Raw genomic sequence first — 24,157 nt, forward strand, 5'->3', positions numbered from 1 at the left:
CCCTGTTGTTGCCCAATGACACTGGGTCTTCTTCAAAGGTATGGGCTTTGCACTTTATGACGGCTACTGTTCTGGGTAACTGTATCGCTGTCAGAAGTCCTTTTATGTGTTGTGAGTGTGCCACTGGTGTACCTGCTGCTGTCGTAAAGTTTCTAAGACGCCAAAGGGCCCCAAAATCATGCACTACCCCGAAGGCGTACCTAGAGTCAGTATATATGTTGGCTGATTTACCCTCTGCCAATTCACACGCTCTCCTTAGTGCTACTAGTTCCGCCACCTGGGCTGAGTGAGGTGGACCAAGGGGTTCAGCTTCTACCACATCCTGATCGTCTACAACAGCGTAACCAGTACATAGCTCTCCTGTCTCTGTCTGTCTATGGCAACTTCCGTCTGTATAAAACGTAAAATTTACATTTTCTAAGGGGGTGTCACATATGTCGGGCCTTGCAGTAAAGGTCTGATTCAGGTGTTCCATACAGTCATGCGTGTCAGTATTCTTGCCTAACTCATCATCAACCAGGGTCTCCTCACCTCCCACCCTTTGTGTCTCTTGAGACACATACGGAAGGTATGTAGCTGGATTTAGGGTGCTACATCGTTTGATGGTGATGTTTGAGGGTGCCATCAGGGCTAGTTCCCACTTTGTGAATCTAGCTGAAGAAACATGTCTGGTTTGGGCTGAATTTAACAGAGCTGATACAGCATGGGGTGTATAGATGGTTGAATTATGTCCTAATACTACATCCTCGCTCTTACTTACTAGAAGGGCCGTTGCTGCTACACTTCTGAGACATGTTGGGAGTGACCTTGCCACATTGTCTAATTGTGCACTGTAGTATGCTACCGGTCTGCTAGCGTCACCATGTTTCTGTGTGAGGACACCTGCTGCACAGCCATCAGCTTCTGTACAAAATAGCTCAAAAGGCTTTTCATAATCAGGTATTCCCAATGCAGGTGCTCTTGTCAGACTATCTTTAAGATTAAAGAACGCTTGCTCCGACTCTTCTGTGTGTATGACACGTTCTGGTTTTGAGGAAGAGACTAGCTCCTGCAATGGTAATGCCAGAATAGAAAAACCTGGGATCCAGGACCTACAGTATCCACACATCCCCAAGAAAGTACGAATCTGCTTCTGGCTCTGCGGCAGGGTCATGTGTTGTATGGCCTCAATTCTGTCGGTTGTCAGGTGTCTTAGCCCCTTAGTGAGGCAGTGTCCTAAGTATTTGACCTTAGTCTGACATGGCTGTAATTTATCCTTTGCCACCTTGTGCCCTGTTTGTGAAAGATGAAGCAACAACAATTTAGTATCATGTAAACATGACATAAAAGAATCAGAGCACAACAACAAATCGTCCACATATTGAATTAGAACAGACCCATTGTGGGGTTGAAAGGATTGCAAACAGTCATGTAAGGCTTGGGAGAAAATACTGGGGCTGTCAATGAACCCCTGGGGTAGTCTGGTCCATGTGTATTGCACTCCCCTGTAGGAGAATGCAAAAAGGTATTGGCAGTCAGAGTGAGGAGGGACTGAAAAGAAAGCAGAACATAGATCAATGACAGTAAAATGACTGGCAGACGGTGGAATCTGCATGAGGATGACAGCTGGATTCGGCACTACGGGGAATTGGCTCTCAACAACTTTGTTAATTCCCCTTAAGTCCTGGACTAATCTATAGCCCCTCCCCCCACTCTTCTTCACAGGGAAAATGGGACTATTTGCTGTACTGGCTGTACGAATTAAAATCCCTTGTTGTAACAGCCTCTCAATAACAGGATATACCCCTAGTTCCACCTCCGGTTTTAATGGATACTGTGGGATTTTTGGAGCTATCCTACCACTTTTTAGATTGACCATGACAGGGGCTACGTTTGCCATCAGTCCAGTGTCCTGTCCATCTCTGGTCCATAGGGAACCTGGTATTTCCAGCAACATCCCCTTTACTTGAGATGGACTTTGTTCTATAACAGGAGAGTGTAACATTAACCTTGGAGGGGTGCCCAATATGTCCTGTACCTCATGTGCAACCTTCTCGGGTATATCTAGGAACACACCATCTGAAGTACAGTATATGACACATCCCATTTTACATAACAAGTCTCTCCCTAGCAAGTTAGTAGGAGCCGCTGCAGCCAAGAGAAACGAATGCTTAGTATGCAGAGGCCCGATAGTAACTTCGGCGGGTTTAGTTAGAGGATAATGTAACACTTTTCCCGTCACCCCCATAGCTGGAATAGTTTTGCTGGTCACCTGTAGATTGAAAGGAGAGGTTATCACAGATCGGGCCGCCCCTGTATCTACAAGAAAAGTTTGTTTCTTGCCAGCTATGTCAACTATCATTGTTGGTTCTTCACTCTGACTCTCAGTTAACCTCACTGGCTGTAGACTACAGGTATGACCTGACCCCTAGCGCTGACTATTGATTTCCCGCGCAGCATTTGCTGCCGTAATATGCGCGGGTAGATGTGAGTCTTCTAGTCTATGTGAATCCTTTCTTGGAGGATATCTATGTGACCCACCCCTATGTGTATTGAGTCTTTCTTTATTACAATCTCTCCTGTAATGTCCTTCCTCGTTACAGTTGAAACACCTGATCACTTTAGGTTTCCTGTTATATGGGTTGTATGCTGGTGGTCGTGTATGCACCCCTTCTAGAGCCTGTATACTTACCGTCATTAACCTATCACTTTTCTCTTCCCTTTTTCTAAAAAGGTTCTTGTCATGCTCCACAGCAGACTCCCTAAGGAAGTCTACCGTGACGCCTCTCCAATTAGGTAATGTGGTTTGTACTCTCGTCTTTAAATTTTCCCTAAGGCCATCCATCAGTACCCCTACAGCTACCTCTCTGTGATGTGGGTCCTCACTTATGTTGGATATCCCAGTAAATCGTGCAATCGCTGTTATAGCTCTAGCAAAGTAATCTGAGGCAGTTTCACTATCCTTTTGTTTAATGGTGAAAATCTTACTCCAATTTACTACTACTGGAAAACAGATGGCTAAGTGTTTGACAATTTGTTCTATATTCCGTTGGTTAATCTCATCAGTCAGGGTGTCATCTTCCTCCAACAAACAATCTCCAATAAATTTTTGTATGTTAGTATTGGGAGGAAGACACGCCCTCAACACTACCCGCCAATCCTTACTGGTTGGTTCATGAGCATTCCCTAAGTCTTTAACAAATTTCTGACATTTAGCTAACTCTTTTCTAGGATCTGGGAATTCAGTCATAATGGAACGTAATTCTGATCTAGTCCAGGGACAATGCATTGTAACATTTCTTAAAGGAACTACACCATCCTTATCCGGTTTCCCATTGGGAACTGATATTGTGCGGACCGGGAACACACCCTCTGGTACACTAACTTCAGGGGACGCTACAGGATTTACAGGCCCTAGATTTAGAACACTTTCACTCCTAGTGATCACGCTACTCTCACCTATCTCAGCCATTTTCTCATACTTGCGCTGAGCCTCTAGTACATTAACAGCATGGGCAATGGCCGAAATCACAGTGGGTTCATCTTCGTTTTCAGATACACTTGATTGAAACTGATTTAAAACAGGGTACAACTTAGTAATTTTTCTATTTTCAGTTTTAACAACGGCTGTACTTACCCCTCCCGCCACATAAGGTGGCGGGGGCGCGCTTGCGCTGAGTTCGCCACGCTTCTCAACGGTTACATCCGCCTTGCGCGCGCTTTTCGCCACGCCTATTTCCGGTTTGCATTCGCTGCTCTGCCACGTGTTACCTTCCATTTGCCACAATTTTAAACAATCATTATGTCTATTTCTCTTTTTCGTTGACTTGATCAACCATATTCTATCTTTTACAGTATTCAGTACCTCTGCATTAAAACTCCCTATTGTTGGGAAAGGCCTATCACAAGCTTTGGTCATCCCGACCCACGTGTCACAATACACAGTTGCATATGCACCATACTTCTTACACATGAGAAACCTCGCTGAACCAATAGGGCCTTCCTTAGGCAGTACACTGACCATCTCTAGCGTATGCTTAGCACCCATGTTGAACAATATACCTTCTACCCGGAACACAGACACACCGCAATGCTCTGTTCCTTCCGGCCAAATGTGAAATACAGACACACCGCAATGCTCTGTTCTTTCCACCTAATAATTTCAACTCTGTTGCTATACTCACCGCTAGAGATCTATAATCCTCGGTGAACGTATTTCCTTTAGCCGCGCTCACTCGCTTTTCCCTAATACAGAAATATCACTGTGGGCCCCAAGGGCTATCAGCTCCTCGATACCCTGGCTAAACCACAAAATCTGCTGAGTTTATTATCGCTGGGAGCGCAAAGTCGATACAATCAACCTGCCTTTCCAGTATAATTCCTCCTAGCTGCTTCACCAATTCGCACTAACGGTGCGACTGGATCGCACTGCCTACCAATACTAATTATTAGCAAACCTTGCGATCTATTGGTAGCGCTTTGCGAAAACCCAGTTTTCGCATTCGGTATACCTGCCCTGTGTACCGTCCTTCAGTTGGGCAATCCGCCTCGTCAGACAGCAACTGAGCACCTCAACAATAAAACAGTGTATCTACGTTACAACATCACACACTATACACCTTTTCTGCGCAGAAAATCAAAAGTTCCCAACAATAGTAATAATGTCTCAGAGGCTTTCACAAGTAATTATACTATGCATGTATAATAACTATCAACACGATTGTTTAACCACGTGGCAAGTTTACCGGAAGTTCGCGTACGCACAGCAGGAAGTACACATACGCTAAACAATGCAATACAGTTAAAACGCACAATGACAGAAAAAAGAAACAGTTTTCTCTTTTGTCCCTAGGTTCTAGTTAGCGTGCCCTAGATAATGCAAAACGGACATTCGGTTTCGCAACACAGAGTAAAATTCAGGTTTTGAACACCATGCGTTCTTACCCGTTTATGACGCGTCTCCACCCTTTGTTGAGGAACCGAAATCCGTTGGTCTTGCGTATCATCGGCAACGAAACCTCCAAAGCTCACGAGCCCCCAAATTGTAATGTGCGTATTGTCGCTAACCAATAACGATTGTCGAACCTCGATTTGTGTTTCCAACGCACAAAGATTTATTCGCAATAAGTGGAAAAAATATGCTCAAGCGAAGTAATAGTAAATACAGCCGTTACTTAACGCAGGCGCTCTGGATCCAGTGCAGTCATTCAATCCTGAAGTCTGGGGACAAGAAGTCTGCACTCTGGATCACAAGCTGCTGCTTATATACACAATCACATACAGTAATACAATGAAGATGGAATAGCTTGCATCTATTGGTCCGGGTCTCAGGAATGTCCAAGGGGTCGTCAATCATTGGCTGGTTCATCCTAAGGAATCCAAAGGAGGGGGTCATCTCTGCAAGGGGTATGCTCTGCTCTTCCCGCCAGAATTCCTTAGTCTTAAGTAGTTCATAATTCCCTATCATTCATAACTTGCGTATGCACTCTGCGATTCCCTCGCAGAGCGCACCAAACAGTAGGATATGTAACAAGGTTCATTATGATACCACTCATGATGTTATTCCTTTAACCCGTTCTGTGTATTTCACTAATATGCATGTAACTCTGATATAACATATAAATACTACTATATTTCGACATAACTGACTATGTGTTGCAACTACCAATAATGTGTACTATTTTATAAGTATGCGTGTTTGTGCAAATGTATGGTAAAAGACCAATTACTGTTGCTGCCACGTGTAGTGGATGCGTACGCCCTTTCACGCCGTAGCGTGCCCTTGTACGTCGATGCGTACCGTACGCATCTTTTCAAACAAAGACAACCAAGTTTGCTAGACTTTAATTGAAATGACTTTATCCAATTTGCTGACTTCGACACTCCATTAAACTAATGGTATTCACATTTAATAAATACACATATTTCCATCCACACAGCCCCGACATTAAATAATTAGTATTCACATTTAATAAATAGTCCTCTCCAAACTCCGCTTCACATTAAATTAATAACCTTGCAAACACCCCATCATCAAATTAAGAGTCCTCTGACCCCACCTTAAATTAATAGGCATAACCCTGCTATTAAATTAAATATCCTCCACCATCAAATTTATAGACTGAACCATCATCCCACCAATAAATTAATAGTTCCCATCCACCATTAAATGATTAACCCCCTCCCCAATTCTCACCACCCCATTAAATTAGGTCAAACTCCTCTAAGTGCACGCCTGGGGGGATAATGAAACCCCCCTTGTATACCAGTTAAATGCCTCTTTTGCCATCTAACACAGACATTCACAGCTAACACTGGGTGGGTACAGTTGGTATAATAGTGTTGGCACAGCACTCTAATGTTGGTGTGCACAACTCTGTATGCCCAATGACCTTAAGTGACTTGATCCATAATGTTGCCAAATCTCAGTTCACTGGTGACAAACCTTCCCAAATTAATTCTAATATTTTATAGAAGAGAATTGTGTATACACACAATGACAGGTACAGAAATACAATATCTGCCAACACTTACATAGGCACCTACAGACCCATATATCTTATGCACATACTCAACTAAGCATTAGACGCCCACCATTAAGTGATTAATCCCCACCCCACCATGAAACTATTAACCCAAGTCTGTACTCACATTACATTAACCCCCCCCCCCCCCACTTACCTTCTTCCATTCTGCATTTCAGAGGCAGATTCTTCTGTGTGCTTCTCTTGCTGCAATCACACACTTGATGGCTTGCATATAATGTGGTGCACGCCCCACATGTTACACATAGGTGTGCGCAGAAGGATACTCTGCGATGCAGCGTGCAACCGGAGGGGTGTGTCTAGCACCTGGGGGGGTATCTAGAAGTGCCCCCAGATCATATTTTGCCACACAGTAGTGCCCATATTTATTTTGCCACACAGTGCCCCAAATTCATATTATGCCACACAGTAGTGCACCTAATTCATATTATGCCAAATAGAAATGCCCCCAGTTCATATTATACCAAACACTAGTGCCCCAAGTTCATACATTGCTACATAGTAATGCCCCCAGTTCCTATTACCGTATGTCACGCAATAGTGTCCCCAGTTCCTATTATGCCACAGTACTGTGGACACAGTACACAGGACACTACTTGGTGTACCCAGTTCCAATTATGCCACAGTAGTGTCCCCAGTTCCTATTATGCCACACAATAGTGTCCCCAGTTCCTGTTAGAGCCCCTAGTTCTATGCCACACAAAAATGCCCTCAGTTCGTATTATTCCTCAGCAGTGTCCCCAGTTTATATTATGCCAAATAATAGTGCCCACAGTTCCTATTATGTCACGCAGTAATGCCCCTGGTTCAAATTATGCCACACAGTAGTGCCCCCAGTTTATATTATACACACATTACCATTAAACACAGCTTTGTGTGAGATGACTCACCTCCTGGAGACAGCACACACAGACCCTTCAGACAGACTCTTCACAGTCTTCTGTTCCGCATTGGTTGATGGCAGGAGCTGTTGCTGCAGCCAGGCACATGCATCAGCTGCTTTACAATAAGTCGCTGCAGCACACAAATTTGGCTCTGAGCACACTTATGATGTTACGGAGAGAGGGGTGGGGCATAAGCAGAGGGAAACAGAGGGGGCCACGAGTTATATGGTGGTCTGTCCTGGGGGTGAGAGAGGCAATCCTGTCAGAAAATTTTTCTATTCCAATGCCGGAGGGTGGGGGGTGGGGGGCGTGGGGGGGGGGGTGTCCAGGCAACTGGAAACCCCCCTAGGAGCTCGCCTGCAATGCAAAGTGAAGCTGTCCAATATTTGTGTGTTCCAATCACAAGCAGACAGTATTTTCCCTGCATGCAAGCAAATAAATAAATAAATGTAATTGTGTCCCTTTTATTGAAACATGGTTTGTTGGATCAAATTTTTCTCTTATAAGGCCCAATATGGTTAAATATGTGAAGTTGTGTGGCACAGATGAATGGATATATATATATATATAAAATAAGCATGTACCAAGTAACATATAGGGGTAGATTAAATTAGCCACACGGTGACGTGTTGTCTCTGGAACAGTCCGCTCAGAGTTATCGCATCTGAGTTTTTAGTAAAATCTCTGCTCGTTTTCCTTCATATCCCATATACCTACGAGGGGAATGAGTGGAGATTTCTGTACCGTATTAGCCTCCGAGGGCACCTTGTGGCTAGTTGAATCTGCCCCATAGAGATATATCAAGTTGGTCCATAATATATTGGTAATTCAAAATTAGTCACTTTTAACGAGTTTAAATACAAATAATGAAACAATGTTTTCACTTTAATAGAAGTGTGTATTGGCACTGACCAGGTCTAAGTAATAGTGGGAAATAAGTTACTTTGTTGTCACAAATTATAAAGACAATGAGCTTTTTTTTTTTTATTTAACTTTTACTTTTTGGGAGTAACAATCCGTTTTTCGTTGGTGACTAGATGTTGTTAATTTATTTTCACTTAATCACAATTAAATACTGAATACTGTTTTTAAAGATTGTTCTTATATTCACAGTAAAGAATCTTATAGGGCAGTAAATTTAAACATGGATGAAGAACCGGAAAAAACCAAGCGCTGGGAAGGCGGCTATGAGAGAACCTGGTAAGATCTTTTAGGCTGATACCTTTTTAGTTATGTTCTTTATCAGTTTGTTTCATACACAGTTTTGTTTCCACTTTAGGGAGGTTCTCAAAGAAGATGAATCGGGATCTCTGAAGGCAACAATTGATGAGATCCTTTTTAAGGATAAAAGAAAAAGGTAATGTTTATGTTTCTTGGCATGCAGCAATAACAGGACAAATGTTTCTGTGCATTATATACTCCTTATAATATAGGTTAGTGGCCTATAATAAAAACTAAATAAGACACAATGACAGTCAATACTTTTAATTCCTTTTATTGCTCTGTAAGGTAAATGCATCTACCTGCAGTGTTTCTAAAGGTGGAGGTATTGAAGGCGCTTCTGGTTACTCTAACATAGAAAGTGTCCGTGTATTTTCACATGTGAATAAATAAACGTAAAAATAAACGTCAATACTTATATTTGCAATTCAGTTATATCTCTCTCTTCTTTTTTCAATATGACACTCCCAACACAATATACATGTAAGAAATAAAAATATATACAAATAGTGTAATACAGTTGAAGAAATACACCACTGTGTACCTGATTAATAAAATATAAATCCAAAATAGCGGTCAAATCTTTTGTGCATTTCTTACTTTGTGTGTTAAATTCGTAGAATTCAGAGTAGTGACCGCAGTGGTAATGCACTCGCCAAAGATGTGTAAAGAGAAAGGTATATCAGATGGAATGCAGTTTGCCGTGGGATTATTCCTCAGACTTTAGACATCGCCCATGTTATTCCCTATGGTAATATACTTACCAGGAATGCATTGAATGCATCCACCTTTAGAAATACTCTTGCATATCTGTTGAGACTGGTGTATGGTCTCTTACAGCTACCTGCAGTGTTGTCAAATTGTCTTCGCTAGCAGTATTTAAAACGACAATTAAATTAAAGGCAAAACCAGACGTATGTGGGTGGTAAAAATATATTGTAGGCTTAAAGTAAGGACCTCGAAGATGATATAAACTGCTACCTATGTCACATGCTTTACCAGAAAGTTATCAGGAGGTTAGAAGGAACTAACCGGTTGGTGTAGGGACGTGGGTTTGAAGCAGATAGAGAAATGATTCCTGTTCTCCATGAATCCCAGATTCTTTTAATGGGGAGGGTGCAAATGTGTTGGTGGAAAAGATGCCTCAATGGATGAAGGAGATTTTAAACTAGAAACCAGATAGTGTTGTGTAGGGGGTTGAAGATGGAAACATTGGGCAAGAGAGTGTAGCCAGAGGGCAAGTCTTAGCAAATAGAAATGTAGAAGAATTTGGGGGTGGGGTTAGTAGATAGTGACAAAGACAATGATATAGTTCTGATTGGAGTTTGTTAGAAGTCACCAAGCACAGTATATTGTACTGAACAGTAGGTACTAAGAAAGTCTTATGGTTGAGTCACAAGTATGATCCCAATATTTTTTTTTTAAAAAGGAGCAAAGTAAGTTCAGGAAAATGCAGGGATTGGTTCATGCCAAACTAATCTGATCAATGTATTTGAGGAAATAAATTGTAATCTGAGGCTTGGCAATGCAGTTGAGTTTATTTGAATAGTTTAAAAGCATTCAATACAGTCACACATAGCAGATTGTTACATAAGATAAAAGCACTGGGGCTGGGAGAACAAATATACAGTTATAGCCAAAAATATTGGCACCCTTGCACTCTGTTCAAATAACTCTCAATTTCCTCTAAACATAATGTGAAATTAACGTTGTTTATTCTCCACAATTCTTTGTCTGTTAGTATACGGACCCTTTGTTTTTGGTTATGCATTTAATGCTGTACATTCATTTAAATCAGAAAATTAAAATAAATGATATCACTGCAGAGTAAGGTAGCAGTTACAGAATCACTGGATGGATTTAAAAATGGATTGGATGTCTTTCATGAGTTATAATGAGAAATCTAAGGTTGGGATGATTTATCCAGAGAATCAATCTGATTGCAATGTATTGTGTCAGGACGGAATCCCACCCAAGTTTAAATTGGCAGCTGATACTTGGGATTTTTTACCTTCCTCTAGCTCAATACATGCAGAGTTTATAATAGGTTGGACTTGTGTCTGTTTTCAACCTCACTAACTCTGTAGCTAGGACTTTTATATACCTTTTAGTCTATAAATACATTATTATATTGTAAACACACAAGATGGAGGCGTGCAGTTCTTTGTCCCCAGTAATCTCCATCTGGGAACCTGAGGGCATTCAGTTGACTTGTTATCGCATACTCTCACATCAGCCACTTCCAGAGGTAATTATCGCTATGCATATTCACATGTAATCTTGGGTAGATAATTGGCACCATCTATGGCTCCCTCAGCCTTTTTTTTTTTTACTTTATCACTGGCTGATTATATAAATACGTAGCTGAAAAGCACAGAAGAAAGCCCGAAAGATAAAGTAATGTATTTAGTAGAAGTTGCACTGATAAATTAAAGTTAACTAAAGTGGAATACTTATTTAAAGCTATGGTTGAACATAATACAAATTTACACAATTTTGTTAAATGTCTCTTTTAAATATAATTGCAAAAAAAAAAAAAAATGCCGCCAATAATTGGGACATGTGGATTACCGGATAGTAATACTAAAAAACATACAATATAGTAGTGAATTTTAAAACAAAGTTTTACTTCCAGTTGCTCAGACCATTTCATAGTGGAGCCTAGCACTACTAGTGCTAAGCGTCATGTAATGTGCTACCACTGATAGCACATTATAGTAACCTGGGTGAGCCACAAGATCACCACGGATTAGCGGGTTGGAGAACCTGTCATATTTTCTCTATGCTGATGTGAGCCTGCAGTAAGTGGGGTGTACACAGAGCATCTCTAATATACTTTATTAGGGAAGTCTGAATAAAAGTATTCAGTAATTATAGGGAGAGTCTAAAAGTTGTTTAGTTTGAAGTGTTACATTGTTATATTGGTTTAACACATTTTTGTAGGTATTTGTTTAACTTTCAATGTATAATATAATAGACAGACATGTACTTTTCTAGCTGCTGTCGTGGCTTACTTTCACACTTATAGCAACCTCAGAATGTACCCAACAGTTTATTCTGCAAGTTCTACGTATAATGAAATCCAGTATGTGTATCTTATTCAAGTTCCAAAGCATTTATAGGGCCCTCAATCAGATTTATACAAATGATCAGTTGAAAAACTGTGTAATAATCACATGGCCAGAAATGGAATTAAAGTATTGACAGTCAAGTGCCAACAGTGGTCTCCATGTTCTGTTGTACATATAGAAAGGACTGTATAATTTACATGTGTGTGCAATTTTACAGAGTGTTTACGCATCGCGGACAAGTACGACTTGGAATGGTAAGCATGAGTTTTATTGTTCTCAAGATTCCGATTTTGCTGTTTGCTGTCTGGTGCGTATAATGTGTAAACATTACTTACTAGATGCGTCACCTGTATGTGATAATTGATGGATCAAGAACAATGGAGGAGCAAGACCTGAAACCCAACAGGCTCACTAGCACATTGAAGGTAAGTGAAGATGCGAGTCCTCTCTCTCTTCTGCATAGAATATTACTGACAATAGGGATGGACAGCAAGTAGATTGTGTTGATCATAATCAGAATATTTGTTTAAAGCCAACGTACCAGCCTACTTCAGAATGATCTTCTAGTTAATAAAAACAATTTTCTTAATGGGACACTAAACCTAAAATATCAGTTGATTCTGCACAAAGAATCCTTGAAATCAATAGTACACATTTAAAATGACCATACAATTACAAAACTTGAAATATTTGTATCTGAACTTTTCATCTAACTTAGAGTAATCAATTACAGAGAGCAAAATTCTGGTGTTCACAGCAAACACATTTTCAGCTTCGTTCAGACTTGTGTGATGAGTCTTTCCCTTTGATAAATGGGAGATGTGGATTATCTAAACGTCTGCCTTAGTGTTTGTAAATATTTCTTGCAGGTCTCTCATTTATAAGTGTAGTGCTATGTCTCCCATGTAAACATTCAGTCATTGTACCAGCACCCTCTTCTGGTCATTAGTGGGGTGCATAGGAAGACATCTGCAAGCATGGGGGATTGTCCACGCACAAGGGTCTAGTTCAGTGGTTCCCAAACTTTTGCAGTTCGCGGCACCCTTAGAGTCTCCATAATTTTTTAAGGCACCCCTCCAAAATAATTACCGAGCATTCCTGTTTTAGAAGTAGTTGGGTCAAAAAATTGTAATAAGTATTTAGGTCAAGACAGAAATGCTTATTTAGTTGTATGCAAAAATGCCCCCACTGCATCCAGACACTCTGCCCTCTCTCACGCTGTCCCCCCTCCTCTGCCCTCTCTCATGCTGTCCCAGCTCCTCTGCCCTCTGTCACGCTGTCCCAGCTCCTCTTCCACGCTGTCCTCCTCCTCTGCCCTCTGTCACGATGTCCCAGCTCCTCTGCCATGCTGTCCCAGCTCCTTTGCCCTCTGTCACGCTGTCCCAGCTCCTCTTCCACGCTGTCCTTCTCCTCTGCCCTCTGTCACGCTGTCTCAGCTCCTCTGCCCTCTGTCACGCTGTCCCAGCTCCTCTGTCACGCTGTCCCAGCTCCTCTGTCACGCTGTCCCAGCTCCTCTGTCACGCTGTCCCAGCTCCTCTGTCACGCTGTCCCAGCTCCTCTGTCACGCTGTCCCCCTCCTGTCACGCTGTCACTCTCCTCTGTCCCCCTCCTGTCACTCTGTCCCCCTCCTGTCACGCTGTCACTCTCCTCTGTCCCCCTCCTGTCACGCTGTCACTCTCCTCTGCCCCCCTCCTGTCACGCTGCCCCCCTCCTGTCACGCTGTCACGCTGCCCCCCTCCTGTCACGCTGCCCCCCTCCTCTGCCCCCCTCCTCTGCCCCCCTCCTCTGCCCCCTCTCTGCCGCGCGCCAGCCATAAAACAAACAAACAGAAACATTTACCAATCCGCCGGGCGCCAGGACCCAGCATTCTCCTCTCTCGCGCAGCCTGTCACTGATATGACAGGCTGCGTGAGAGAGGATGATGCTGGGGCCCGGCGGATTGGTAAGTGTTTCTGTTTGTTTGTTTTATGGCTGGCGCGCAGCACCCCTGGGAGCCGCGGCGCACAGTTTGGGAACCGCCGGTCTAGTTGCTGATCATCCAGCCCCTTATTAATTGTCAATCACTTTTTAGATTCTCAGTTTGTCCTAGTCCTCACCTATGTTTTTACATCTCTGCAGTCACCGCATACCAGTTGAATGTTCACAGATTGCTAAAACATCTTCTCATGGAATTACTGGACAATTTAATTCACAATTAATTCAATTGACTTAATTTTGCGAAAACAAATGCCAAAGATATATCACATCAGATTGTACATGAAAACTGCTGAGGTTTTGTAAACATTTATAGGTGAAAACAGGGAAGAATGTTGTTTTGCTTTCCTAAAATTATGCCATATAATACATTGTAGTTAACTGTTACTTATAAACAAATGGAACATATTTGATCTATTTATCATATACCTTTCATTGCTTTAATTGATATAGAATATCTTTCTTTCCACTTTTTAGCTACTGGAGTATTTTGTGGATGAATACTTTGTTCAGAACCCTATAAGTCAGGTATGTGTAATGATGTTGCTCATGTTGATCAATTTGTATTCTGTACACAAAATAAATTTATGTCCGTATCTTTTACTATTCATTTCAAGTTAACCAGTCGCCCCCACACAAACTGTGCTTGTCTATTTAAAATGTCAAATGTGTACTAGGTTATTTAAGTTAGTTTTAAACAGGATTAATTTTATTTTGCTTTTCATGCGTCTCCTTAAAGTCGCATCTTTTCAAACTACTAGAATGGCTGCTAAAGCCTTCACATCATCACCATTTATTTATTTATATAGCGCCACTGATTCCGCAGCGCTGTACAGAGAATCTTTATCACTCACATCAGTCCCTGCCCCATTGGAGCTTACAGTCTATATTACCTAACACACACAGACAGTCTTGGATTAATTTGATAGCAGCTAATTAACCTACTAGTATGTTTTTGGAGTGTGGGAGGAAACTGGAGCACCCGGAGAAAACTCACGGAGAACATGCAAACTCCACACAGATACTTCTCCTTCCTCTTCCTTTGACAGAATACCTATGGTGCCAAGCGCAGGGGCTGCAAGGAAATTAGAGGGGGGAATAGGGTAAATATCTGAAAATGAGTCTAGACTAAATGGTGTGACATATAGGCAGTTGAACTGACTGAATAGGAACATTTTTTTATTCAGGTCCATTATTAAGAAAACGTCATCATACTTAAGGGCACTTCTAGACATACAACTTGTTGACAGCACAATCTTCCCACACCGTTCTGACAGGGGCTTCCTATCACTGCTCTGTGTTAATGTTTAGATGCTTTGATCGGCTCTGTGCTGGCCTATACACACAGACATGCATATATAAATACGTATGTTTTTGTGTTATTTAAAAGTATCTTGGTACAAGCAACATATGTTTTCCTTTTTAACTCTGTATACTACATGTGTTTGTATTTAAAGCAGTCATTGCTGGCTTATTTATACTTGACATGTTTCACTTCATTTAGATTGGTCTCATTGTAACAAGAAATAAACGGGCTGAAAAGCTGACGGAGCTTGCTGGTATGGATTGTGTACTTTTACTGCTTGCAGTATGTGGGCTTTACACCTAATAATAGTTTAAACCTATGTAACTGTGGGGAGAGTGCTGGTGCATATATTCATCTTGGATTTGTACATGGATCTTCTCTTGTCAACATACTTTAAAATTGCACAAAGCTTTGACTGTCCTATTTCAGATGATCTCCCTGGAACCCCTCTACTTTTCCTCTCTCTCTTTCTGTTTATCCCAGTGGCCTGCATAGGTTGGACACCTGGCCTTTGTTCCTTACTTACATTGTGTTATTTCCTTTGCCTTGATCTGATAAGCGTGTGATGTTTTTTCCCCACCAGGTAACCCCAGACAGCACATAACTGCTTTGAAGAAAGCTGTAGACATGACCTGCAATGGCGAGCCATCTCTCTACAACTCCCTCAACCTTGCTCTGCAGACACTAAAGTCAGTAATTGTTTCCCTTACCTTCAGAAGAAACCATTTGTCTATTATGTGGGGGGGAAATTAGTGGTTGCAATGTAAAATCTAAATGCTGACCTCTGAGACTTTCAATACCGGACAGCATTATCCCCCCCCCCCCCTCCTGAAATCCATTGTTATTCTAGACATAAGCAATACTTATTTTTCATTTTCATAGAATATTTTCAGGGCATTTTATATTTAATTCTTGTATTCCTATAAACAAATTATCCATACGTTCCAGTTTTGCATTATTACTGATCAGTTGTCTAATACATACATTACTGTTGATGCAATTGTCAATCGTCACATGTATGTGATCAATTGTTTGTTCTGATGTCAGTGATTTTTCTTTCATACAGACACATGCCTGGGCACACAAGTCGTGAGATCTTGGTCATTTTTAGCAGCCTGACAACATGTGATCCATCAAATATATATGACATGATAAAGGTATGAGATGCATGGTTGAATTATAACCATAACACTGAGTCACAGTGACACCTTGCAAGCTGGTCACTGGGATGCAGCTTCAAGTAATTAATCACTAATACCACTTAAGTTCTCACTCACAATTTACACAGGAATCACACCCTCAGAACTACCAGTCTTCGCCACCTGAGGAACTTTAACAGGTGTAATCAGGGTCACCCCAAAACAGCACAAAAGCACAATCTAGTACCCAGTTATCCAGCAATCTGAGTCTCAATACACTGCACTCCAAAATTGTATAACACTATAATAGTGTGCTCTGATGGATAACTCTTTATGGTTGGCCAATCTTGGCTGTGATCTGCCAGGCCTAGCAGCACCAAATAGCATATGGGAAATATTGAGTTAAGTCATAATGTTTGCTGTACCTTGTAAAATATAAAGACATTTCCAAATGTTCTCAATTTTGTTTTCTGCAACCATAAACATACAGTTAAGTTGTGAATAACCAAATTAATGTCTGTTAGTTATTTTATGTATGTTTTTTGTTTTTTTTAAAAGGTGACATTTTTACACAAAAGTGTTTAGAGTTTTGTATATTTGATTTTCTTTTGATTTGATTTCCCCGACAGTGTTTGAAAGCTAGCAAAATCCAGGTGTCTGTCATAGGTCTTTCTGCAGAGGTCCGTGTCTGCACTGTGCTTACTCGAGAGACTGGTGGTGAGATTTGTTTTCTATCATTTGACTGAGAATTGTGTTTGTATATAGGTTTATAATTTGTACAGTAAAACTAAAACCATTTTGAAGGCATTGCTAGACTGTTCACCCTAGTGCATTTGTATATATTTTGCCCTGTACATTGTAAACTGATTGGATGTAATATGTCAAGACACTTTCAGTCCACTGCATCAGCTAGATGTGTGTGCTCTTCATCAGCCACAAATAAGCAGGTAACCTATAAGAATCCCATTAGGCTCTTCACATGAGGTGCATTTTAATGGGTAATATATATCTATAATATAAAAGCCTAGCGGCGTGTGTTAGTCTGTGTGTGAAAAAAAAAAACAAGCTGCAGCGCCACCTGCTGGGCGGAGTTATACACTGACCTACTAAATTCTTAGCATTGTGTTAGTGTGTGTGTGTGGAAAAAACTATTTTCTCAGAAAGGGCTCATCCAATTGACCTGAAATTTGGTATACTGACATTATTTGACAAAACAATTAGAATAGTGAAGTCAGTTAACTTCCATCATCCCCCCTTCCCCCCCCCCGTGGGAGGGGGTAGTAAAGGCTAAATTTACGAGTTGAGGGGTCAAACTCATTTTCGTGAGGAAATTTTACCTCATGAACACACATTAAAAAGGGCGCTTGCGTCGGGAAGTAACGCTCTTCCCCTGAGGAGGCCTGGGCTAGGCCCAAATGCATGACAAGAACCTTTTTAAGACCTTAAGTAGCTTGATTTGACTAGAATGCATGAGTATCATGCACGGGTTAACTTGTGTGTATGTATGTATGTATGTGTATGTGTGTATATATATATATATATATATATATATCTATCTATCTTTCATAAACAAGGTATATCAGATAAACATAATATGCTGTAGAGGGGCAATTCTGTAGAATGCGTTCTGGTAACACTGTGATTCTAAACAAGGACTGTGGTTTACCTTAAAGGAGTTTATCATGTCATTTTGGATGAGAGCCACTACAAAGATCTCCTGATTCACCATGTCAGTCCTCCTGCAGCAAGTAACAGTTCTGAATGCTCTCTTATTCGCATGGGTACGTATCCTATATTTCCATTCTTATCATCCCAATAAAGTGTACTTGTCCTCTATTTTCAGTGGAGGCAGACATTTTGTGGGTTAAACCAGTAGTAATGGGAATATAGCCGTACCATTCACATCATTAGGGCACAAAGTGATTGATTGGATTTGTCATCACTAATATTTGTTCAACGCACAACTTGGCTGTCTCCATTATGAAGGTGATTACTTTTGTGTAACTTATTTCTGTTTCTTTGGAGGAAAGTGGATAATAACTATATTGTGGTTCATAATTGTAAATATTTTTTTGATCCCTATTAGGCTTTCCTCAGCATACAATGGGCTCCCTCTCAGATCAAGATGCAAAGCCGTCTTTTAGCATGGCGTATGTATGACCTTTCATTGTGCCTATGAAATGAATCGGCTCACAAGTCTGTTGGTTTAGTTCCTGTATTCTCCTGCTTTTGATTTTAAAATCCATGAAAGCCATACCTGTAACTGCAGAAGTCTCCTGGCCATTCTGTATTATTCCTGATGAAGCTCTTCCTGGTGTGACATGATTTGCTGATACTTAGAAGATCAGAATATGTGTCTTGAAAATTATTTCTCGTTTCTTATTGTTTGCATTGTATTTTTTTGTGGTTTACATTAGATTGGTATTTTACAATTTTTTCAGACACCTGGATAGCAACACTGAACCTGGCCTTACACTAGGTGGCTACTTCTGTCCACAGTGTAAATCAAAATACTCTGAACTACCTGTGGAATGCAAAGTTTGCCGTAAGTATATTCACAGCTTCAAATTTTTTTCCCACAGCCAAGGACTCGATGTGGGGTTAAGCATCACTCACAGGAGGCAGGGCTAACTAAGGAAGGTCTCTTTCAGTCAGGGACATGAAAAATGAAATTTGTTACTGGAAGAGAGGGCTAAGTACAGTTAGGAGAGATCTTTCTAAGCTGCGTTGGAGAAACAGATTTATTGGTACTTTTTTTGTTTTGTTACAGTGATGGGTCTGCCTATTAAACGAGGCTACAAATATACATTGTGTGTAAATTCTTTTTAAAGATTTAGGAGCTCATTTGAAAGGTGATTTCTTTTCTTTTTTTTCACACAAGATAAACATTTCCCTACTATGCATGCACAACAAAAATGTATATACAGTTTTGTGTATGGTTGACTTGCATCTGTTTATGTGTGGAGAGCTGGAAGAGGGACGGGGAAGCGTAGTACAACAAGGGCATAGTCATGTAATTGCAGATATAACTTCTAGGAGCTGTATCTCTTGTGGGTGCATCTAACCACTTCTGATTGGCTCATTGTGCTTAATTCATTAGCATTACAGCCATTTATTTGCATTATTTAATTGGCATGTCGGTTTGGGCTACTACAGGAAAGAAGATTTCCATGTAAAGTGAAAAACAACATATGTTTGTATTTAATGTACTTTAATTTGTGTTTGTATTTAATTACATGTTTTATTGAAATTGTGACTTTCACATTTATAAATAACATTGTCATGACACTATTCTCTCTTGTGTATATACAACCAGAGAAAAAACAATCCCGCGTTCGGTATATCCCATATTATATAGGGTACCAGCTGCTTGGCAATAAGCTTGTGCTCGCTATGTCCCATATTGTATATGGTACCAGCTGTGTGATAATATAAATGCTCATATATATGTATACAAAACAAAAAGACAGTTGTCAGCGCTTATCCTTAACACTGCATATCTGTGTGTATCCAGCAAAATGGAAACATGATGTATAGGTTCATAATTTTTATCAAAACATTTAAGCCTGCATCCCAGCGTCAAGGGCACCTCATTATATGCAGATCCTACACTGACCTATATGCTCTAAACACCATCAAAATGTAGTTAAAATCAGTTGCACTCACCTTCCAGGTATAGGGGTCTCTTGTGTATATGCAGGGCCGGATTAAGGGAATGGAGGCCCCTGGGCTTATGGGGCCACCATTCCCCCGTGAGTCCTCCCCCCTGTGAGCCGCCCGCCGCCCTTCCCCAAGCACTTACCTTTTTCTGTTCTCCTCCTGTCACTGTAGTCTGCGGCGCTGAGGAGACTCACGAGATCTTCTCATTAAGGAGATCACTGAGCGCTGCGGAAGGACTGCAGTGACAGTGCTCAGCGGCAGCATTGATCGGGCCGGGAGCGCCCCCGCACCGATCAATGATGCCGCTGAGCACTGTCAAGGACCCCCATGATGCCCGAGGCCCCTGGGCTGTTGCCCAGTTAGACCTCTGGTTAATCCGACCCTGTGTATATGACACTTTATTACATTATTATATTGTATACAAATAGGGTAATGAAACTTTAGCTTTGACTACTAACACTGTTAAGCTATTGTGGGGTGTAAGTATACATACTGCCTGGTGTAAATGCTGCTGTATTTGAGCCGGATGCGTCCGACTGAATATATGCACATAAATCCGCTTTTTCTTACATGCAACTTTTTCTACGAACATTTGGGCACAAATGTGTCCAACTCTAAATGAACACTATATTATTTTCTGTTCATGTTGTTTATGATATCAAAAAGGCAAACGTGGGTTTTGATAACAGTTAAAACTAAAATAATTAAACAAAACAAAAAAATAGAAATAAACAAATCCAAAAAACACAAAAAAGGCAGATACAGATACTACATATGTTTCTAAATATGTATAAAGCATTGTTTATTTTGCATAAAAAAGGGATAATCTATCTTTTTTAAGGTAATACAGAATGTGTGGTTTTGTTCTTAGTCTCAATGTATCTTCATAACACATTCACTGTAAAAGCATTACTTGGGCTAAGCAAATTATAAAGTGAATGTTCTCTGAAGTCTATTTGTTGTGTAAAATAGCTTCATGCTGCTGGTTTGACTGTACATTGTTTCTTTCCTGTCTCAGGCCTTACATTAGTGTCTGCCCCTCACTTGGCTCGGTCATACCATCATCTGTTTCCCCTAGACGCTTTTAAAGAAATTTCTCTTTCGGAATACAAGGGACAGAGGTGATATTTTTGTATTATTTTTACAAATACAATAACATTGATTTAATATATATTACTTGATACTTGTTAACTGACAGGTAACACCATTGTAATGTTAGATTAAGATAGCTAAACCAATGACATTTATTTTCTACAAGAGCCACCAGAAGCATTCACAAATCTATACATTGAGTGGCCACTTAATTAGTTACATCTACTTTTCAGGACTTAGATTAAGTAAGTGTGGTATAGGGATATGTCCATTCCAGTGTGTCCCATAGTTACATATTACCTGGTTTTTTGATCTCCGAATAGCTTGTTCCACCTCAGCCCGCAGATGCTGGGGGTAAATGTATCAAGCTGCGAGTTTCTGGTGGGTTTGAAAAGTGGAGATGTTGCCTATAGCAACCAATAAACTTCTAGCTGTCATTTTGTAGAGTGTACTAAATAAATGATAACTAGAATCTGATTGGTTGCTATATCTCTACTTGGTGGCTACATCTCCACTTTTCAAACCTGCCGAAAAATCGCAGCTTGATACATTTACCCCCTGGTGATTTGGGGGACATTACATTAAGCTGAAATGAGTGTCATTTTCCTGGAACAAATCCAGGACCCTACTACCTACATGTAACAACCCTGTTTAAATTGACACCTGTCCTAAATGCTGGGACAATGAAATCTGCCAGATGAACCATGTATAAGGACATGCTAACAAAAGACACCTATATATCACAAGGCATCTAAAACTCACCTGGATAGCCTAACAAATAAAAATGTATTCTCTATTTAAACAGCACATAGCAAAAATGCTGAAATTGGTCTGGCCACTAAACTGCAAAATATATCTGGGGCTTAAGCTACATTCATTTGGGACAAGCTAAAATAAACACTTTAATTCCAGAGAATGTAACACTGGGTAATGTCCGTTACATGGAGTCCAAGTAGAGCCCACTGGATGTTTGTAGGATGACCTAAGTTTGTATTGACACAGAATATCCACATACATACAGACTGTAATTGGTATTCCTCAGAAGTCCATTCTCCTTAATTGCAGTTGCTTTTTGCAGGCCATGTTATAATACAATTAAGTGTTGTATGAAGGCACTATGATACAATTTTACTCTAATGCTAAACTTTGGGCATAGCCTAACATGTATGTTTACAATGCACAACACATTCAAAGAATGGGCCTATTGTAAATCATGCCGTTGCTCAATGTTACTTTCTTATTTGCTTTTATTGTTTCGTAATACTTTCGATAAACATTGATGTGTCTTCTGTTTGTGAGGACAAAACACCATCTGTTATTAAAAAAGTTTGTACAGTTATTTATTCAGTTTCTCTTTTTTAAGGTATTGTCGGGGCTGTGATGGAGAGCTAAAAGATCACCAAGTAAGTGTCTTTTTTTTTTTTTTTTTTTTTTTTTTTGGTCTTAAACTGTTAAAATGAATTATAGCCAACTGCAGGCCAGCTTATTGCTTAACATCAGTGCCGCCCTCACGAATGCTCTTGTGGCAGAATGGATTCAAATCCTTACAGCCATGTTCCAGAATCTATGGGAAAGCCTTCCCAGAAGAGTGGAGGCTGTTATAGCAGCAAAGGGGGCACCAACTCCATATGAATGCCCATGGTTTTACAATAAGATGTTCAACAAGCACATATGGATGTGATGTTCGGGTGTCCACATACTTTTGACCATGTAGTGTATCGTGTCTCATAAACTTGGCAACTTGATCTGCTCCGTGGTCTTGTAAGTTCATTATTTAGCACATGTTTTCTAAATTTAGTTGAAGCAGGTGGTCTTGGTGATTTGCTTCACTTGCAAATCAGATCCTTTAATAGAAGTTGCTGCTCCCAACCTTACAAATATGTAGGGGTTGACTTTTGGTATGAACTTTTTACAAATTAACCAAATTACCTGAACCACCAACTTGTACTTATTAGGTGGTCATGAAGAAATCAGCCCCAACAAAGGATTTCCTGGTTTGAGTAGATGGTCTCCTGCCATGTAATCAGCCCCCCAAAGTAATGGTCCAGCGTTATTGGTGACACTAGGATTTTGACCTGTGGTAGCCATATCGATGATGATGAGGAGGAGGAGGAGTAGGCAGGGCCCACATGGTATTCTGTTTTGCAGCCTACACCAAAGTAAGCAATTTATTTGATGGTCAGATTTCTTACAGGATTTTTCAGCAACAGGTACAGCGCAGAGTATGGGCATCCCAGGTGAGGTTAGAGGGGTGTATAGGAGCTTTTTTGTGAAATTATGCATGAAAAAAGTGGAACTTTCCTTTTAAATCTTTTTAAAAATTGTGTTTTACTTATTGCAACTCAAATATTATTTGCTAGCTCTCTTCTTTTAGTAGTTTACAACTATGGCTAAAATTATTTTCATTGTTGTTTATTCCTTGTAGGTTTACATCTGCCTAGTTTGTCAGGGTGTCTTCTGTGTGGAGTGCGACTTGTTTATTCACGATTCTTTACATTGTTGCCCTGGATGCATTCATGCACAGTCGAACCCTTCTGTAGCGTAACACCGTATCTCCAACGCAAGGGACCCCTTTAAATGAGGAGCAATATGTGGAGTGTGACACCTCCATTACTGCTGAAGTACACAGACCTCATGTGATTAGAAATGGACACTGTTCTTTTGCCTTCATGCATGGTTGGATTGTACATTTGCATACTGTAAAATAACGATTCATTTTATGTATTTCCTGACCCTTTCTAGCATACTTATAAAATATTTTAAAATGTACATATTGTACTAATTTGTAACAATTTTCAAAAATATATTTTGCCTATATTGGTTTTTCTCCTAAATCTAACATCACCATTGATATGTCTCACTGACCATTGTAACCAGAGTATATTTCTTCAATCCTTATTGCAGTTATTAGGTGGGAAATATGAAAACTGTTATGAATTAGCATGTTTGAAATGTTTTATTAAAAATAATATGTTAAGAATGTGCTGAATATTACAAAAACACGACAGGTTATTAAACCTGTAAAATCTGTAAGTAGATGATGTTCTATAGGTAAATATATCCATTACACATTTCTAGCTATGTCAGTATCCTTTTTCAGCATTGTACTATAAACCATATTGTATTTTGGAAGTAGTGTCTGCTGTATAGAGTCTAGCATTTTGTATATATTCAGTTTTTCACTTTATTTCATTTTTTTTTATACAGTTTTGTACATTAAAATTCTGTGCACTTTGACCTGATTTAGCAATGAATATTCTAGTATTAAACTTTATATTTCCTTTTC

The 24,157-nt window shown here is 40.3% G+C and overlaps 1 protein-coding gene across 1 annotated transcript in view; it reads left to right on the plus strand.

The window, feature by feature from the left end:
• The window catches only part of LOC142097923 (general transcription factor IIH subunit 2), a 30,403-nt gene extending 6,246 nt beyond the window's left edge, over window positions 1-24,157 (plus strand). Inside the window, exons 2-16 of the mRNA XM_075180194.1 lie at window positions 8,522-8,608; window positions 8,688-8,765; window positions 11,918-11,954; window positions 12,039-12,125; window positions 14,152-14,202; window positions 15,179-15,233; window positions 15,564-15,669; window positions 16,047-16,137; window positions 16,749-16,836; window positions 17,793-17,900; window positions 18,206-18,269; window positions 18,561-18,664; window positions 20,798-20,900; window positions 22,235-22,274; window positions 23,297-24,157. Of these exons, the coding sequence (XP_075036295.1) occupies window positions 8,553-8,608; window positions 8,688-8,765; window positions 11,918-11,954; window positions 12,039-12,125; window positions 14,152-14,202; window positions 15,179-15,233; window positions 15,564-15,669; window positions 16,047-16,137; window positions 16,749-16,836; window positions 17,793-17,900; window positions 18,206-18,269; window positions 18,561-18,664; window positions 20,798-20,900; window positions 22,235-22,274; window positions 23,297-23,416 (1,188 nt within the window). The 5' untranslated portion in view covers window positions 8,522-8,552 and the 3' untranslated portion in view covers window positions 23,417-24,157. The remainder of the gene's footprint in view (window positions 1-8,521; window positions 8,609-8,687; window positions 8,766-11,917; window positions 11,955-12,038; window positions 12,126-14,151; window positions 14,203-15,178; window positions 15,234-15,563; window positions 15,670-16,046; window positions 16,138-16,748; window positions 16,837-17,792; window positions 17,901-18,205; window positions 18,270-18,560; window positions 18,665-20,797; window positions 20,901-22,234; window positions 22,275-23,296) is intronic.

The sequence above is a fragment of the Mixophyes fleayi genome, chromosome 1 (genome assembly GCF_038048845.1).
Source record: "Mixophyes fleayi isolate aMixFle1 chromosome 1, aMixFle1.hap1, whole genome shotgun sequence".
In the NCBI taxonomy this organism is placed as follows: Eukaryota; Metazoa; Chordata; class Amphibia; order Anura; family Limnodynastidae; genus Mixophyes; species Mixophyes fleayi.